Source organism: Cetorhinus maximus, chromosome 13, assembly GCF_964194155.1.
Source record: "Cetorhinus maximus chromosome 13, sCetMax3.hap1.1, whole genome shotgun sequence".
NCBI lineage: Eukaryota > Metazoa > Chordata > Chondrichthyes > Lamniformes > Cetorhinidae > Cetorhinus > Cetorhinus maximus.
Genome location: NC_135891.1, coordinates 33,499,616 through 33,517,449, shown reverse-complemented (window position 1 = coordinate 33,517,449; position 17,834 = coordinate 33,499,616). Strand labels below are relative to the sequence as shown.

General features: G+C 41.3%; 1 protein-coding gene across 1 annotated transcript in view; it reads right to left on the bottom strand.

The window, feature by feature from the left end:
- Positions 1-17,318, bottom strand: part of LOC144688534 (collagen alpha-1(XIV) chain-like) — a 203,560-nt gene extending 186,242 nt beyond the window's left edge. The window contains exons 1-2 of the mRNA XM_078555234.1: positions 17,107-17,318; positions 26-126 (exon numbers count right to left, since the gene is read on the bottom strand). Coding sequence (XP_078411360.1) covers positions 26-101 — 76 coding nt within the window. The 5' untranslated portion in view covers positions 102-126; positions 17,107-17,318. The remainder of the gene's footprint in view (positions 1-25; positions 127-17,106) is intronic.
- Between the last annotated feature and the right edge of the window lie 516 nt (positions 17,319-17,834).

Genomic DNA, 17,834 nt, shown 5'->3' with positions numbered 1-17,834 from the left:
GTTTTCATATATCTAAGACATGTACCTTGTCCTTCCGCTTGACTGATCAAATGAAGCACGACGATTACAAAGGCAAGAACACAGCTCTTTTGTACAGTCATGGCAAAACCAGGAAACAGCCAAATCCTATTCATAGAAATGAAATACATTGAATTAATTTTTAACTGATTATAAAGTCTTGATAATTGATACACAAAGGAGATTCATACACATGCTGAGTTTTCACGTAGGTTAGCCACAGAATCCCAACAGCTAACAGAAAATAGAGATTTCCATCCACTAACATAGCTGATTCCAAATCACTTAGGTATAGGTAAAAAAAAACATGGCAAAGTATAGAAAACAGCAAACATTGGTCAGGAGGTAGGGTGGGCAGGAGTACTAAGCGGGATGCACCAGTGTTCAATGTTGTGACACTAATTCTATCAATGACTTGGATTTTGAAACTCATTGGGGGGACTTTTATGGGGCCTGTGAGAGTGGGAAACATGGTATGCAGGGTGACTTAATTAAGTGGAAGCTCAATATTCACTTTCCCGTTGGCAGATTCAAATTTAAAGATTAAGTCAGCAGCATATTTGTGGTGGGTCAGGCCTCATGCCAGCCCATGGTGGGCTCCTACTTGTAAAACATTTGCACGCCATGAATATTCAATGTATTAAAACATTTTGTAATTATGTCCTATCCTAAAGATTAAGTCAGCAGCGCATGAGAATCTCATGGCACCCGGTTCATGTTCGTTTTAAGGTGGCGTGCAGCAGCCGGCTTTGTATAATTGAATCTGAGGTCAGCAGGTTTTCTTGTTGAACCCTGCAGCACAACGGATGGGAGCAGGAGAATGGCAGCTTGCATAGAGGCTCAGGACCGGCAAGGAGTGAGGGGGGCTGTGTGGGGTGGGGTGAGAATATGAAGGAATGGAAAAGGGATAAGGAGAACAGAGGGCAGGGTTGGGGGCATGGAGAAGTGGAAGAGGGAAGGGCCTGGCATCCTGTGTGTGGTGGGGATGGTGGTGGGGACAGTCAGTCAAGGTAAGAAAATGAGGGGCCTAAAGGGCACTGTCAGTACTGTCCACATGTGGGTCCATCTCAGGGTGTCGGCTGAAATTTACTAATTTAATTGCTGTACACTAGTCCATTTCATAATAGACTAAATGCTTTGCTATGAATAAATCATTTGAAACATGCCTACTGTGTCTGTGTGCCTGAGAAAGTGACCACAAATTAAAGAGTCTTCTCGAATCAGTGCAATCAGTGAAATCTTGTCCTGTTGGCCTGGGAATTTGGACAGTTTCTGGCCAGGGCTTGATTTGGGTGAATTGTATCTTGAATCAGTATTTTAAAAAGGCAGAATACATAGGGGCAACTGTTTTTGAGCATAACTCACTTACTCACTGAATATGAAAAGAGACTGACAGCCAATATAAGAGGGAATCCAAAAGTCTCCTACACGCATATAAATAGTAAAATGGTGGTAAAAGGATGGTGGTAAAAGGAGGAGTGGGGCCGATTATGGACCAAAAAGGAGGGGCGGGGTTTTCCGCACTCACCCGTCACCGGGATCTTCCGGTCACGCTGCAAGTCAATGGACTTCTGGCTGGGGCGCTGCCTCGCCTGCGGCGGGTCCCGCTCATGACGGGGCCGAAAAATCCCAGCCAAGGTTTACAAATGGAGGCAAGGGGCATAGCTGAGGTATTAAATGAATACTTTGCACCTGTCTTCACCAAGGGAGAAGATGCTGTGCAGGTGCATGGTGAAAGAAGATGTAGTTCAAACACTTGAAGGTTTTAAAATTGGTAAGGAGAAGGTATTGGATAGGCTATCTATATTAAAGTTGATAAGGCACCAGGACCGGATGAGGTGCATCCAAGGATACTGAGGTAAGTATGAATGGAAATTGCGGAGGCTCTGGATATAATTTTTCAGTCTTTCCTATCCTCAAGGGTGGTGCCAGAGGACTGGAAAATTGCAAATGTTACATCCCTATTCAAAAATGGGTGCAAAGATAAGCCCAGTAACTACAGGCCAGTCAATTTAACCACAGTGGTGACTCTTTTGCATTAACCAAATAGACTATGTTAACAAATTAAGGGATAAATTAAAAGTCAGCCCCATAAAGGGATACTGCAAAAAGAAAAGCAAAATCTTAAAGGAAACTTAAATTAAAATGTGATTAATTCAGTTAATAAAGCATCCCAGTCCCCACAGTGCCCATTGAGCACAAAAGGCCTCAATCGTGCCGGGGGACTTAACCACAGTGGTGGGGGATCTTCTAGAAATGATCATTTGGAACAAAATTAATAGACACTTGGGCAAATGCAGATTAATTAAGGATTGCCAGCATGGATTTCTTAAGGGCAAATCATGTTTAACTAACCTTCTGGAGTTTTCTGGTAAGGTGTCAAAGAGGGTTGACGAGGGTAATGCTTTTAATGTGATCTACACAGTCTTCCAAAAGGCATTTGATAAAGTGCCACACACAGGACACTGGTTTATCCTCAACTGGAGTATTTTGTCCAGTTTTGGGGCCAGACTTTAGGGAAGATGCACAGGCATTAGAGAGAGTACAGAAAAGATTCACAAGAATGGTTTCAGAACTTCAGTTACATAGATAGACTGGAGAGGTTAGGACTGTTCCCTTAGAGAAGAGAAGCTTGAGAGTAGATTAGATGCAGGTATACAAAATCATGAGTGGTCTGAAAAACTGTTCCCCTTGGCAGATGGATAGAGAACAAGGTAATTGGCAAAAGAAGCAATGGAAACATGAGGAAAATCTTTTTCATGCAGTGAGTGGGTTGGATCTAGAATGCACTGCCTGGAACTGGGGTGGAGGCAGGTTAATTGAAGCATTCAAGAGGGAATTGGATTATTATCTGAAAAAGAAAAACGTGCAGGATTATAGGGAGAAGTCCAGGGATTGGCAAAAGCAAATTGCTCCTTCGGAGAGCCAGCAAAGTGGATGAGCCTGTTACTCACAATAAGGTTGTGGTGGAAGATTAATCCAGGCTGGTCTTTTAGTTTATTTTCAAGACAACTCCTCAGTGCTACTGACCTCGAAGTAGCTTCCACACAAAGTGTTCCAGCTGTATCTTTTTATTTTATGTAGATGGGATAATCAATGCCCATCACCTGTTTAACTAGCAATTGTATTTTAATAAGGTGATTCCAATATTAACAGGGCCAAATGGCCTCTATTCTGCGATTGTGTGTTTAAACTTACCTGCACTTTTGCTTTGGTTTGGTCAATTTTACATGGGTTTCGTGGATATTGCCGCCTAAATGAGAAGAAACTCTACATCCTGCTATTCTGCAGTACTTGGGAGGGTAAGTGAGGCTTGGCTGACTAGAAGGCAAACTTAGGTGTTTGTAGCACTAGTGGCAATCCTAGCCTTTGGTAACACTGGGTATGGCGTAGGGCTTTGGTAGCATTACAGGTTGGTTTGGTTTTGCTTTGAACCCAAGATAGCGGTTGGTTCTGGTTTCTGGCAGCACCGTGATAGGGTTTAGCAGCCTGGAGTGGAGTTCACCACACAGAGGATCGTGAGCCTGTGGAATTCGCTACCACAGAAAGCCAAAACATTGTCTGTTTTCAAGAAGGAGTTAGATATAGCTCTTGGGGCGAAAGAGATCAAAGGACATGGTCAGAAAGCGGGAGCAGGCTATTGAGTTGGATAATCAGCCATGGTCATAATGAAAGGCGAAGCAGGCTCGAAGGGCCGAATGGCCTACTCCTGCTCCTAGTTTCTATGTTTCTATGTTTCTCTGGCCTGAAAAGCAAACCTGGAGTTTTGCAGAACTGGGGGGATAGTAGGATGAGATATCATTTTAGATTATAGTGAATTATTCATGGAATGAGGGAAGGATATGGCATTTCCAGTGCAGAATAAGGCAATGTAGTAACTAAAGGTATAGCCTCTCCTGCTGCCTAGCAGGGTAGTGTTCTTGGAGGCTCCAACCAATGAACCCTATGCACGGGTAATCCTAGGGGTGGGGCTTTTTGACGAGAGTCCTGGTTGAACATGTAGCATCTAAAAAGCTCTCTGCAATAAAGTTTATCTGTTTCTTGTTGAAACCTGTCCAGTCCATCAAGTCATTACATTTGGTGATGAGGGTAAAATAGCTCCGACACTACACCTCGCCTTGTTGACATGAGTACATCGAATCTTAAGAAAAAAACTTACCAGTCGCGCCACTCTTCGGCTGAATCAATCCTTATGACTATGGAAGACTGGAGCCAGTATGTTGAGCGCCTTGGTTTTGATTTTGTAGCGAACAAAATCACGCGGAAGGAAAGCAGAAAGCAATCCTTTTGGGTGTATGTGATAGCGAGACATACAATCTCATCCACAGCCTGACGGCCCGAACGTGCCCAATTCTAAGTCCTTTAATGAATTAGTGGACCTCGTGAAAACGCATTTCCAATCGAAGCCACCATAATAATGCAGCAGTTTAAGTTGAATTCCAGAGTTAGGGTCCAGGGAGAGTCCATCACAACCTTTGTAGTGAAGCTGAAGCAGTTGGCAGAACACTGCAACTTGGGGGGGACACTAAATGATATGCTGCGGGACCGATTAGTTTGTGAAGTTCACGATGACACCATTCAGCACCGTTTACTTGCAGAGGTCAACATCAATTTGAAGTGCGCCCTGGAAATATCACTCGCCATGGAAAGTACTGCGAGAGACTCGCAGGCTTTGCAACACATACAACATGGCACTGTTCTTCATGTGGGGCAGGAACCTACTGCCAGGCGTGGCATGGAAACCAGAGACACAGCAGCGATGTGAGAGGCAATGGCCGCTGTTAGAAACATGAAAAGGCCAAGTAGAATCACTTCAGCAGCGACTCCAAGGTTAATTTGTTATAGATGTGGGGGTGACCATGTACCAGGCACTTGCAGATTTGGAGGCAGAATGACATTACTGTCATAAGAAAGGTCATATAGTAAGACAATGCAGGGCGAAGTCGAAACAGCCCATAAAGCAGCAAACCAACATGATGGAATTGAAAAATACGGCAGAACCTAAAGCTGCCGATACCAACATCTATTCCTTGTATAACGTCACTGCTGTAAAAACCAAATCTATCACTGTCACAATCCAAGTCAATGGGAAGCCACTAATACAGGAGCCTTAACCACAGTGGTGGGAGAGCACACAGTTAAATGCTTAAACGAAGATTCCCAGCCACTGAATCTGGAGTGGACAGCCACTAAATTGAAGACATACACTGGAGAATCCATACAGGTAAAGGGCATCGCCACAGTATCAGTGTCTTATAGGCAACAGACAGCTCAGCTTCCAGTGATAATAGTGACAGGAGAAGGACCTAGTCTTCTGGGCTGAAACTGGTTACAAAATATCAAGCTTGACTGGTTTGAAATATTTCACCTGAGAGTTCCTGAACTGCTGAGAAAATACAACAGTGTATTTTGGGATGAATTAGGGAAGTTAAAAGGCTTGCAAGCAAAAATATATGTGGATCCTCAGGTGACACCATGTTTCTTTAAGGCCAGACATGTGCCCTATGCATTGAAGGAGGAGGTGGATGCAGAACTGTGTCAGTTAGAAAAGCTGGGCATCATCCAACCTGTCCAATTCTCAGAATGGACCCAAGTTCCAATGATTAAGCCTGATCAAACCATACACATTTGTGGGGACTATAAATTGACTGTAAACAAGGCAGCCAAACTAGATAATAACCCCATTCCAAGGATAGACGACTTATATGCAAAGCTAGCTGGAGGTAAATCCTATAATAAACTGGACATGAGCCATGCCTACCAACAATTAGAGCTGGATATTAGAGGATACGTGACCATCAAAATGCACAAGGGTCTTTATCAGTATGCTCGCCTGCCCCTTGGAGCATCGTCTGCATGTGCAATCTCCCAGAGGACAATGGAGAGTCTTTTGCAAGGACTCCCTAAGTAGTATACTTAAGTGGTGTTCTGATCACAGGGTCAACCGAGACCGAACACTAGGCAGACCTGGAGGAGGCGCTAAGAAGATTCATGGAAGCCGGCGTACGATTAAAGAAAGAAAAATGTACATTCCAAGTTCCAGAAGTTACTTACCTGGGTCACAGGGTGGACACAAGGTTTGCATCCAGTAGAAGAGAAAGTTAGAGAATAAAAAATGATCCATCACCGTCCAATGTAACCAAACTTAAGTCTTTCCTGGGTAAAATCAACTACTATAGCTGCTTCTTGCCAACCGTGTTAGCACCATTACACTTGTTGTTAAAAAAAGAATCACTGTTGTTCGTGGAATTCACAGCAGGGAGAAGCATTTGTGAAAGTAAATAAACTATTGCATTCGTCGTGTTTATTGGTACTGTACGACCCATCAAAATAACTGGTATTAGCATGTGATCCTTCTCCTTATGGTGTAGGAGCTGTTTTATCACATAGAATGGAAGATGGATCAGAAAGGCTCATTGGCTATGTCTCAAGAACCCTCTCCACAGCTGAGAAGGGTAGTATTGGTAGTATTTGGAGTGAAGAAATTCCACCAGTCCCTGCAGGGACAACATTTCACCATAGTGTCGGACCATAAACCATTAGTGGGCTTATTCAGTGAGAATAAGGCCATTCTGCCAATAGCATCAACAAGAATACGAGGTTGGGCTTTGATATTGTTTGTGTATGAGTATACCTTTATGTACCATCCTGCCTTACATGTTGCAAATACGGACACACTCAGTCACCTCCCATTACCAGAGAGCATTGTACATGCTCCACTGCCACAAGAAGTTGTGCCAGTACCGAATTTCTTGGATCCTCCACCTGTGTGTGTGAAGCAAATTAGAAATTGGATGAACGGAGATCCAATTTTGTCGAAAGTCAAAGACCTTGTTTTGCAAGGGTGGTCAAATTCACCTGTATCTGAAGAGATAAGACCACCCCATGCCCAAAAAACAGAGAAGTTGTCAAGTTGGAATCTTGTTGTGGGATCAAGAGTTGTCGCTCCTTCGCAAGGAAGAGAACCACTCTGGCAGAGCTTCACCGTGCGCATCCAGGCTTGTCAAAGGTGAAAATGCTTGCGCGAAGCTATGTCTGGTGGCCAGGCATTGACAGTGACATTGAAAGCATGGTCAAGCACTGTCTCCATTATCAGCAACAACAGGAGTTGCCTGTTTCAGTGGGAGTGGCCTGGTCAACCCTGGGTTAGACTGTACAATATTGATTGTGCAGGACCATTCTTAGGTACCATATTTTATTGATTGTAGATGCACATTCTAAATGGGTGAGTTGTCATTGTTTTAGCATACATGGCCTACCGGAAATCTGATTTCAGATGATGGTGTAGTCTTTACCAGTACCGAGATTTGGAAATTCATGAATTTAAATGGAACCAGGCATATTAAAACAGCCCCAAACCATCCCTCATCAAATGGTTTACTATAAGACCATAAGACGTAGGAGCAGAAGTAGGCCATTTGGCCCATCAAGCCTGCTCCGCCATTCAATGAGATCACGGCTGATCTGATAATCCTCAACTCCACTTTCCTGCCTTTTCCCCATAACCCTTGATTCCCTTACTGATTCAAAATTTGCCTATCTCAGCCTTTGCTGAGAGAGCTGTGCAAACTTTCAAATCTGGAATGAAGAGGTTATCTGAAGCTACTCTAGAAACTCAACTTTCCTGCTTTCTTCTCAGTTATCGTCCAACGCCTCGTTCAACTACGGGCTCAACACCGTCTGAATTATTGATGAAACGCCACCTACATACAAGGTTAAGTCTGGTGTTTCCAAACTTAGAGGGGAAAGTAGAGAGGAATCAGAGTAATCAAAAACTCAATCACAATATTCATAGCTAAGCTCACACATTCACCATAGGAGACAAAGTATTCGTGCGGAATTTCGGAAGTGGGCCTTGTTGGGTTCCTGGAACCATTGTGTCAGAGAGTGGTCCATTATCCTTCCAGGTGGAAGTGGAAGACAGAATTGTTCGAAAACACATGGACCATATTCTTGACAGAGAGATATTCCAACAACCAACTGTTCCGCCTGTGATTAACGTCGAACCATTAATCCCTGAGGTGACAGGTCGACCTAGAATAGGCATGCCTGATGTCTCTGTAGAGTTGCCTAACCCTGGGCTGCCACTTTCTAATGATGTATCTTGTGGTCATGTCCTGATCATGTTGATCCTGTGGAAGAACCTCAAGTAGTAGAGCTACACCACTCTAACCGAATAAGGAAAGCAACTCAAAGACTTAATCTTCAATCAGCTGAAGTTACATATATGTATATGTTGTTGGGTATTCAAACGTTCAAATAGAATATTTAAATAGAAACTGTAAAAAACTAAAGGGGGAGGAAATGTAGTAACTGAAGGTACAGCCTCTCCTGCTATCTATTTATGATGTTCTTGACGGCTCTGACAATGGGCCCTAAGCGTGGGTAATCCAGGGGGTGGGGCTTCCTGTCGAGAGTCCTGGTCAAACATGTAGCATCTGTAAAGCGCTCTGTAATATAGTTTATCTGTTTCTTGCTGAAACCTGTCTGGTCCGTCAAGTCATTACAGGCAGGATGGTACCTGTTGGTACACAAGGGGTCACAGTAAGTAGGAGACGAAGCTGACAGGCAGGAGCCTGGTGGGAAGGCACCTGATGGTCGAAAGGTGTCAATGTAAATTGGGTCCCATTTTGCTGCTTCTCCTTTCTCCATCAGGTTACTGAATCCTGCCAACAATTTGTCACATCATCTGAACTCTTCATTATGCTTCTGTCCTGTAACATCCTCCTACAGCTTATTGTGCTAAATCAGTTTGTGCTAACATAGGAAAACCAGCTAAATTCTTTCACCTGTTTAAGTTTAATAATCAATTCCATTACTGTTCAGTAGTTAATATTTTTGTTCCTATTAAAATACAATTTATATTTTAACGTGGAATTATTATGCTACCTTGAATAAATTGAGTTTATATCCTGGAACCGCCAACTCAACTGATGTCAATCCTGCAGTGCACAGAAACAGGTGGTGTCAGGGCATCTACTAATTTAATCCCTTAAATTGTTTTAGTGTTTCACTTCACTTTGTATAAAACAAATTATTATTTCTCAGCAACTATTTGGCTCCACAATCTCACAAACATTGTAACGCTTTGTTATTTTCTCCTTTGATTTCTCAAAAGGACTGCAGCTGTACTACAACCTCTGCGAGTTGTGCGCAGTTAAAAGAAAAACTAAATGAGTTTTGAAACTGAGCCAGTAAAACATTAAATACTCCAGGAAAATGTACTTCTGTATTAACATGGATCATTGCAATATTGAAGTAACGTAATAAAGAAATTGATGACCAGGAAATCTTGTGTTACGACAACAGAATCAAAGATAATTGAAGTTGTTTTGACCTTTATCTACCTTACTTTCAGTGCATTCAGCTATCTTAGTACTGCACTCTGCAAGTTTCTCTCCAAACCCTCCCCCACTTTGTTTTATCCTTTGCTGCTTTAAAAGCTTCCTTTAAAACTAACCCTTCAGCTAGACCTTCAGTCACCAGCTCTAATCCCTCTGTGGCTGATTCCACTGCAAACTGCAAAGCACCTTGGGACATTTTGCCATGTTAAAATATTGAAGTTACAAAGTTATTGAGTCTTGCCTATAGCATGTATTCCCTGTAAATTAAGATTACAGATAAAATTAAAAGATTGCAAACAGCAAAATATAGGGCACCAAGAGAAATCAATGTCTAGCATTTTCAACTTTAGAAATCTGTTATCATAAAAAGACATTGTTCAGCAGTGCCATTGGTGGAATAACAAACATGTCAGCTGGCATTCATGTCATCAGCAGTTTATTTACCATTACCTCGTAAGGCTCAAAAATCCTCCCAAATGTGCAGTCCGAATTCTTGCAAACCTTGATGTTCTGCTATTGCAATACAAGCAGCTCTGTATCTGAACACAACACTTCCGGGCCCTTCATATTTTCTCCATTTACTCATAATAGACCCATGATTAAGAATTAATTAGCATCAGAAGCGTTTTTTTTTCCATTTCCCCATTGATAATATGCACATTTGTTATGGACATTAAGCTGAGAAAAACTGGCCCCTGAGACCTCTTCCATAATAGTCAATGAACATCTTCTTCTCTCTAATGTGGTCAAGCTTTGATGTTCCTCCACATTCATATAAATGAAGAGTAGAGACTTGGCTTTCAAAAACTTGGTTCACATTGGTTCTCCATAGTTGAACTGTTGCATAATCATTGATATTGTAAATAGTAACTTTTATTTCTGTACTTGTTTCAATTTAATAAAGAAAAATAGTTTTTATTAACTGTAAACTTTGTTATTGGTGTCCTTAAATCAGTTTTCCGGTGATTGAGCAGTAAAGAATAAGGCATCTTGGATGTATGATTAAATGTAATTGATTTAAGACAGGAATCAGAAGAAACTTTTATTTTACATTGGTATGGTGAGGTTGTGTAGAATGTATCACCAGAGCTAGTGGTTGAAGTAGAGACCATGTCAAAGTTTTACAAATAGGTTAGAAAGGTGGTTGAGAATCGGGAATAGAGGAACGGGCAAGGGCAAGGGATTAGAGTCACTGTCTGTATGGAGGCTAAACACCAACATAGACTAGTTGAACCAGCCAATGTGTTTTTGTGTTGAAAATCGCTGAGATTGTTAAATCAGGTTCCTTATATGCATTTGAGGAGTATTGGCCCTTCTCATCCAGATTGGAATATTAGAGTAGTAAAGCTGCACATTCTAATCATGCCACATAAATAAATGGTATACTGCACTGGAGGTATCAATATAACACATTTATTTTTCTAAATAAAAGTCTTTAAAAACTTCAAATTACAAAAAAAAAAGTTCCCATAAAATGTCATTGTCAAGCAAGTCCTCTAGCATCATAGAAAAGTCTTGTTAATTCAGACAGGTAATTGAGTTTGCTAAATTTCATGTACTTAGTGGGGAAAGCAAGATTTACTGAAAAGATACTTGACAGCAAACAAACCATTCCCTGAGCTGACATTAAGATAAATGGTTATCCAAGGCATTCTACTGGTAAATGTTGTCATGACAGCAGATCACAGCCTGAATTACTTACTGGCATATTGAAGTTATTGAGCCAGACATGTGTTTTTTAAAAAGGACATACAAGCAAAAGCTGGCTGAGGCTGTAACGTAACCACTTTCTGGAAAATTCCTACGTGGATTATACTTGACCAACTAGTCCAGAGAGGCCCTGGAATGACACACCTAAAAAGATGCCAAGGAGCACTTCAGACAGAAACATTTGCAAAAGAGAGATGCAATGCAAAAGACTGAGCTGCAATCTCCCGTGCTTGCAGAGACAATGGAGACTGATTACCATCTCAACAGGAACCATCTCCTGTTGAGTTATATCTCAGAATGTGGACATGATCTGAGTTGAAAGAAAGCAGATTTTGGGTGAAAGACATGCTTGTTTTTCCCTTCCAGAAATAAACAAGTAAAGGGATTTAAAAACCAGCTGCAAACCTGGTCGGTGTGTTCTAATTCTGGTGTGCTAGTGTGTGCTGTGAAGGTCACAGCGAAAGAACAGCAACTAGACGTCTCTGCGGCTTGCAGGTAAAAGTCTATCTCCTTTCTCTCTGGAGGCAAGTCAGCAAAGCCACAGTCAAAAAGAAAACAGGACAACCCCTTCAGTTTACCTGCAGAACCAAGTGCCTCCAAACCAACTGCTCAACTACTGAAGTCAGCTCGATCAGAATCATCCAACCTAACAGCCACAATGGGCAGAGTTTTTACTTGAGTGGGCGGATGCACGCCAGACCAGCTTGAGCATAAAATGATGCGCGATGGCGTTGGGCGAGCGTCCCAATGTCATCGTGCACTCACGCGATATTTTGGTTGGCGGGCATGAGCGGGAGTTGACAGTGCACCCGCCGACAATTAACAGGCCTATTAAGGCCATTAAATTAATAATTAAATATAAATTTTCTCTGCCCGTCCAACCTTATGTATGAAATCTCATCTACAGGCGGGATGAGGTTTCCAACAGGAATTAAAAATATAATTAAAATGTTCGAATCTCATTTATAACATGTCCCTGCTCATGTGACAGAGTCACTTGAGGGGAAATGTTTTTAACATTTTTAAATTCTTTATTTGTGTTTGTAAAAATCTTCAGCTTCCTGAGGCAGCTCTGCGCCTTCAGGGAGCTCTCAGTGCGTGCACACACATGCATGCTCAAACTTCCACGCTCGCCCTCCTCCCACCCCCACCCAGGCAGCGCTCAGCGTTGCAGCACGCATTTCACACTGGCTGGCCGTTAATTGGTCAGGGCCCAATCGCGGGCGGCAGTCGACTTCGCGACTGCTTCCGGGCCTGCCTGACGAGGTAAAAATCCAGTATTTCACCATCTACTCCTCATGGACAAGCCAAAGGCTCATTCGTATCTCTTTTTTAACTTTTATTTTTGGACTCAACTTCTCATTTCCGATCTCTGTGTATGTGGGTTGCATTTTTATTATTTTTCTCGGTTTTTAGTAACTAATAAACTTACTCTTTCTTGACTCAAAAGCTTAATTAAATTGGCTCTTTCTAAAATATAAGTACTTTAGGCTGGGAAAGGGTACCCACGAAGGAAGGGATCCCTTTTAAATTAAACTTATTGCGACCAATTGAGGGGGTTGAATAAAGAAGGGGAGCCAGCTCGTTCCCCCTCACCCGGGAGCATAACAGAAGTGGGGTCCCTTTCGGGAAGTTAACAATTTGGGGTATCTCATCTGGGATCATAACAAGTTGGGGACCTCGCCCAGGGACCAATCGTAACAATAAGAGGTTCCCCAAAGCTGTTCATCCAGGCAAGACCCCTCAATTTGTCACCGTCTGGCTGGGACACCTCCAGGTTGTTATGCCCCGGATGAGGAGGGTTGAACTGGATCCCTGTCTTTATTCAGCTACCCCCCCCTCACCCCCACTCTGTTAGCTACAACAAGATTTAAACTAAAAAGAATCCTTTTTGTGCAGACCTTTTCCCAGGCCCAATCATCCTGTTGTTGAAGGAGTCAATTTGATCAGATTTCCTTGAGTTAAAGGCAAGAGAGTTAATTTATTAACTACGAAAGGCAAGAAAGGATAAAATACATGCATATATGGTCATACAGGTTAAAAGTAAGAATTTAGCTTAAAATAAGTGAATATATATATATAATATATCTTTAAGAAAAGGTATATGGAACAGTCCTTGACTCATGGGGAGTAGGTGATTGCAATTCGAAATTCCAGTAGAATTGACTTTGGCGGGTGAATTGTCCCTTTTGAGGTTTCAGTAGTGTTGACTGTAGTAGACGAATCATCAGTTTCGAGGTTCCAGTAGTGTTGACTTCGGTAGAGAGGGAGAGAGATCGGGATACCTGCAAAATGGCGATTTGCAGCGGTGTGTGTGTGTCTCTCTGTGTGTGGCTGTTACTTCTGAGTCAAACTTCCAGCATGGTGCTCTCTCAGAACACCCACCAAGTGACAGACACCAGGGCAGCTTTTCAACTCACTTTTAACCCCTTCTTTGTATATTCCAAGTGGGAAGCGAATTATCAAATCTGTCTGGGTATTGCTCACAGGATTTCTTGATGAGATGATACTCATTTCCCATTATGTCCCATTGTCTCTACCAGAGGGAGCAATTAGTTACTGGATGTCTTTAGAAGTACCTTGTCTGGCATCAGAGTGGGGTTCCATTACCTCTTAGGGAGCTACCCTGCAGCATTCCAGCCAGTGGTTTGTGTGCATTTTTTAAAAATTCAGTTCTTTTTTTTAAGTCCAATATTTCCAGATGCAATTTTTTCTCCTTTCATTATCAAGGCAGTGACATTATATAATAATATTCCCCATGGAATGGGATATATTGGTTGGAGTGCAATTATAATAACATCAAATGGATTCAGATGAAATAAAGCAAAAGAAACCATTATGAACAAAAAGATTCTGTCGATTTCAGCAACATATTGGCTTTTAAATGTAGATTAATCCTTCTGTCTTCTTAATTGCTTTTTTCTGCCAATTCCACTCCCAGGCCACAATCTCCCTTTAACAGTAAGGCTTCTCAAAAAGAGCAATTTAAATTGGAAAATTTGTTTATATGTTGGAAGTTTATTTTTAAAGATGTGTGTAGCGCTATATTATCACATAAGTGTGCTGTGCGGTGTAGTACTGTCCCAAAGGGAAGGCAAAATCTATCCCTTGTCTGCACTGATCTATGCTCAGACACTATATTCACTGTCAGCATTCCTGGCCTAGAGAGGGGGTGTGATCATCAGATGCCCCATTAGAAAGTGTGTGCACACCGCATGGAGAAGGATATGGTCCGGCTCAACTGTGATCTTCTCTACCCCACCCCCAGTCAAATATCTGCCAACACTCACTGCCTAACTTCAAACATAAACGGCTTTTTTAGTGCAAGGCACCTGAGGTTGCTGAAATCCTTTGAACAATATCCCAGCATAAATCACATTCTGAAGGGGAGAAATTATTTGGAGGCAAATAAAGGTGTGGAGCATTGCAGTTCACTGTCTTCATCACTAATGCAGAGCCTCACTAGATGTAATGCATAGGTCACTGATAAGAGATACAACACTTATTGACAGCATGTTTCATATATTCATAGTCCCTTTTTTTTAATTGAGGTTTTTTTGTGATGTATAGTGACTTTGGAAGAAATGAATCTTACCATAGGCCAGCAAGGTTTTTCAATCTAGACAGGTGAATATGTATAAATAACATTGTTTGCTACCCCACTTTCTTGTAATATAGTCGCTAGATGGTCTTGTCATTTTATAATAGGAACACTTCCCTAAAGCTCTAATCATGATGACTCTTGTACAGCGGCAGCAAGGGGAAATACAACAGACCTGTTTATCACATTTAAAATCTCCTCGGGCACCAGTGTGCAGATCCCACATCTCAGCTTTCACTAGGTTAACAGGCATTTGATTTATTACATTCACGGAAGTGTAGCTACAAGCTCGGTAGCATAGCTACTTTAAAAATGCTCCATTTCAGAATTGCACAAATGCACTCTGCATTTTACAAGCTTTCTTTGCAGGTTCCAAACAACAAGCTAACACAGTGTATAACAAACTCTCAATCGAGAGGACTGCAGCTCCCAAACGACAACATGTTCCTACATGTGGGCCTTAATCATACAAAAACAAACCTGTGCCAAAGTCAAACGCATAAAGAATTTGACTTCTTTTCACTCTGTAAATCTTCACTTCTCAACCAAAATAAAATAATTACCCAAGGTGGCTTTGTCTTTCAGCAATTATCATTTATACACTAGAACATTATAGACTATCTCAGTGTAGAAGGTGGCTATTAGCCCCCATTAAATCTGTACAGGAATTATTCTTCACCTTGGGAAGTAAAATAGGGTGGAGTATAAAATTGGTGGCCCTGATCCCATAATCTTCCCACTGAGCGAGTTAGGTTAAAATTACCACCGTTCCCTGTCAAATTGTAGCATATCCATTTTAACAGACAACTAATTAAGGCTGTAGTTATCTCAAACTATTGCTTTCACAGACGGAAGCATCTAATTTATAATGACTAAAGAATTTAATTTACTTTAAAATGCTTTAGGACTTCCTAAAGTTGGGAATGGTGCTATATAAATGCAAGTCTTCCCATGCCCCCCCCCCCCCCCACTCAGTCTTTTCTAATTATGTATCCTACCTCCTAACTCAATGACAGTTCTGTACATCCACGCATACAAACCCACACAAGAGCTTCATTCCCAGCCTGACTTGTGGTCAAGAGCATTTCAATATTTGTTCGTTTGTAAGGACCAGTGTGCTTCCTGGAAACTTTGTAAAACTTGGGTAGGCAGCTACTGGGTCAACATTGGGATAGGTTTGTGGAGCTCCACTCTAGTATGCAGCTTCAATGCAAGTCAAATTGGGACTATTGCATTGTAGCTCTATTGACAATCTTTGCCACCAGTAATGGATGGCCATGAAATTGCCTCCATGTACATATTATGTAGTATTAACTCAAACCAGCATGAGACTGTCTTCTCCAGAGGATCTCATACTCCTCATATCACTACTTACTGCATTGCTTAGAAGTAGCAAAAGAAAGTTACTATCATAGAAAAGTCATAGAAAAGTAATAGCCTCTTCAGTGTAAGGCAGGTCTTAAGTAATTCTTAAGCAGTTTCAATTTTCACAATTAAAATAAATCCTCAGTAATATAACTCTGCCTTCCCGAACATTTTTTTAAAATTAAAGCTTGTACTTTAACTCTAGATTTTAGTTGTCCTTCCAACACAAACTCTAAACATTGTAATACATCTTCCATGACAAACAGCTATTTGACCTCATTTTATCTAAACTTTTCTACCTGACACTGGTCTGCCTCTCTTAACATCGGAGAAAGCCTCACCCAACAGGTCAATAGTTCAGGGTAATAAATATTTCTCATTTTAGTTAGCCATGGCCCTATCGTTTTTGTATAATTAAGGCCCACATGTAGGAACAATTTTGTTTAAATACAGAGAAGTCAGATTATGTAAAGTATAGAAATATTGACAATTATTGTCACAATTGCGCTGAGAACCGCTGATACAAACAATTGTAATGGGGGGAGCGGAATTAGAGTAAATTTAGAGTAAAAGGAACTTCTTCTATGGCTAACAAAGTTAAATATTTGTTGCCAGAGAAACTGAATAGATTTAAATCTGCAGGTGTGTAGGTTCCAAAACTTCTTCCGTTTACGCCTGAGTTTACGCCGTGAGGCTCAACACTGAACCACTACTTAGTTGATTGAAATATTCAGGTACTAAGACCCAACTAGCGGCATATTAGGAATAAATCACTTCTTCATGTGTCATTTTTCTTACCATAAATATATCGTTAAGAACTCAGAAATGTCAGGATGTATTTTTCCGGACCCAAATTTTCAATACTTTGCATTTTTCTTAAATACACTGTTTTTTGATGTTGTTCTATACATTTGCTATGTCTGTATTTTTTAAAAAATCAGATGCCGCATAAAAATATAGACAAATGAGCCCCCTCCCACTCCCCCATAATAAACAAATAACTTCTCTCCTTAACAAATCACCTACCATTAATCTGAGAACAAATTACTGAACAAAAAGAAATTCTACCTGTTAGAGCATTGACAATCCCTTGCTCCTGTGTGATCTGATGCTACATATAAACCCGGCTTCCCTTTCACCAGGGAGTTTTGCTGCTGCCAGGTTTATATGTCTCCTTCCACAGCTCGCTTATTCGATGACATATTCCGTACACTATACTTACTGAAGAGGAGTTTGTATAATTCCGTTTACAATCTGCTGTTTTCCTAAAACTACGCTCACTCAGGGGTGTGTCACCCAATAACATTTAGTGTAGATCTGCCTTCCAGTGACGAAGCAACGGGATATTAACCCTTTCAACGCTGAACAACCTGTTTGTCCCGAAAAAAATGTTTCGGAATGTACATAGAAAACCGAAACGAAATTCTGAGCACTTTGGTAATGTGTAACAAAGTGTTTAAGTTTAAAACTTTCTGCTAAGGAGGCAAATATCAGCAGCTTTATCCAAATAAGGACATTTGATATGAAGTTTCCAATGCTTATACTCTTCACAAAGCCACAAGATTCAACAGACTCGTTCCTTACCATGTGATATTGGCAACGAGATGGCCTGTTTATACGCAGGGAATACCTGTCCTGTTCACTAAAGCGGTTACCCTTCCCTCAGACTACTGGCAGCCAAGGAAATGTTTGCATTGACTGAAACGTCAGTTAGACTGCCAACAAAGTGGTCAGCCTGGCCAAAATAGCCTAAACTACTATTCCCCCAAAATACATTTGTAGGTGTTTGATAAATG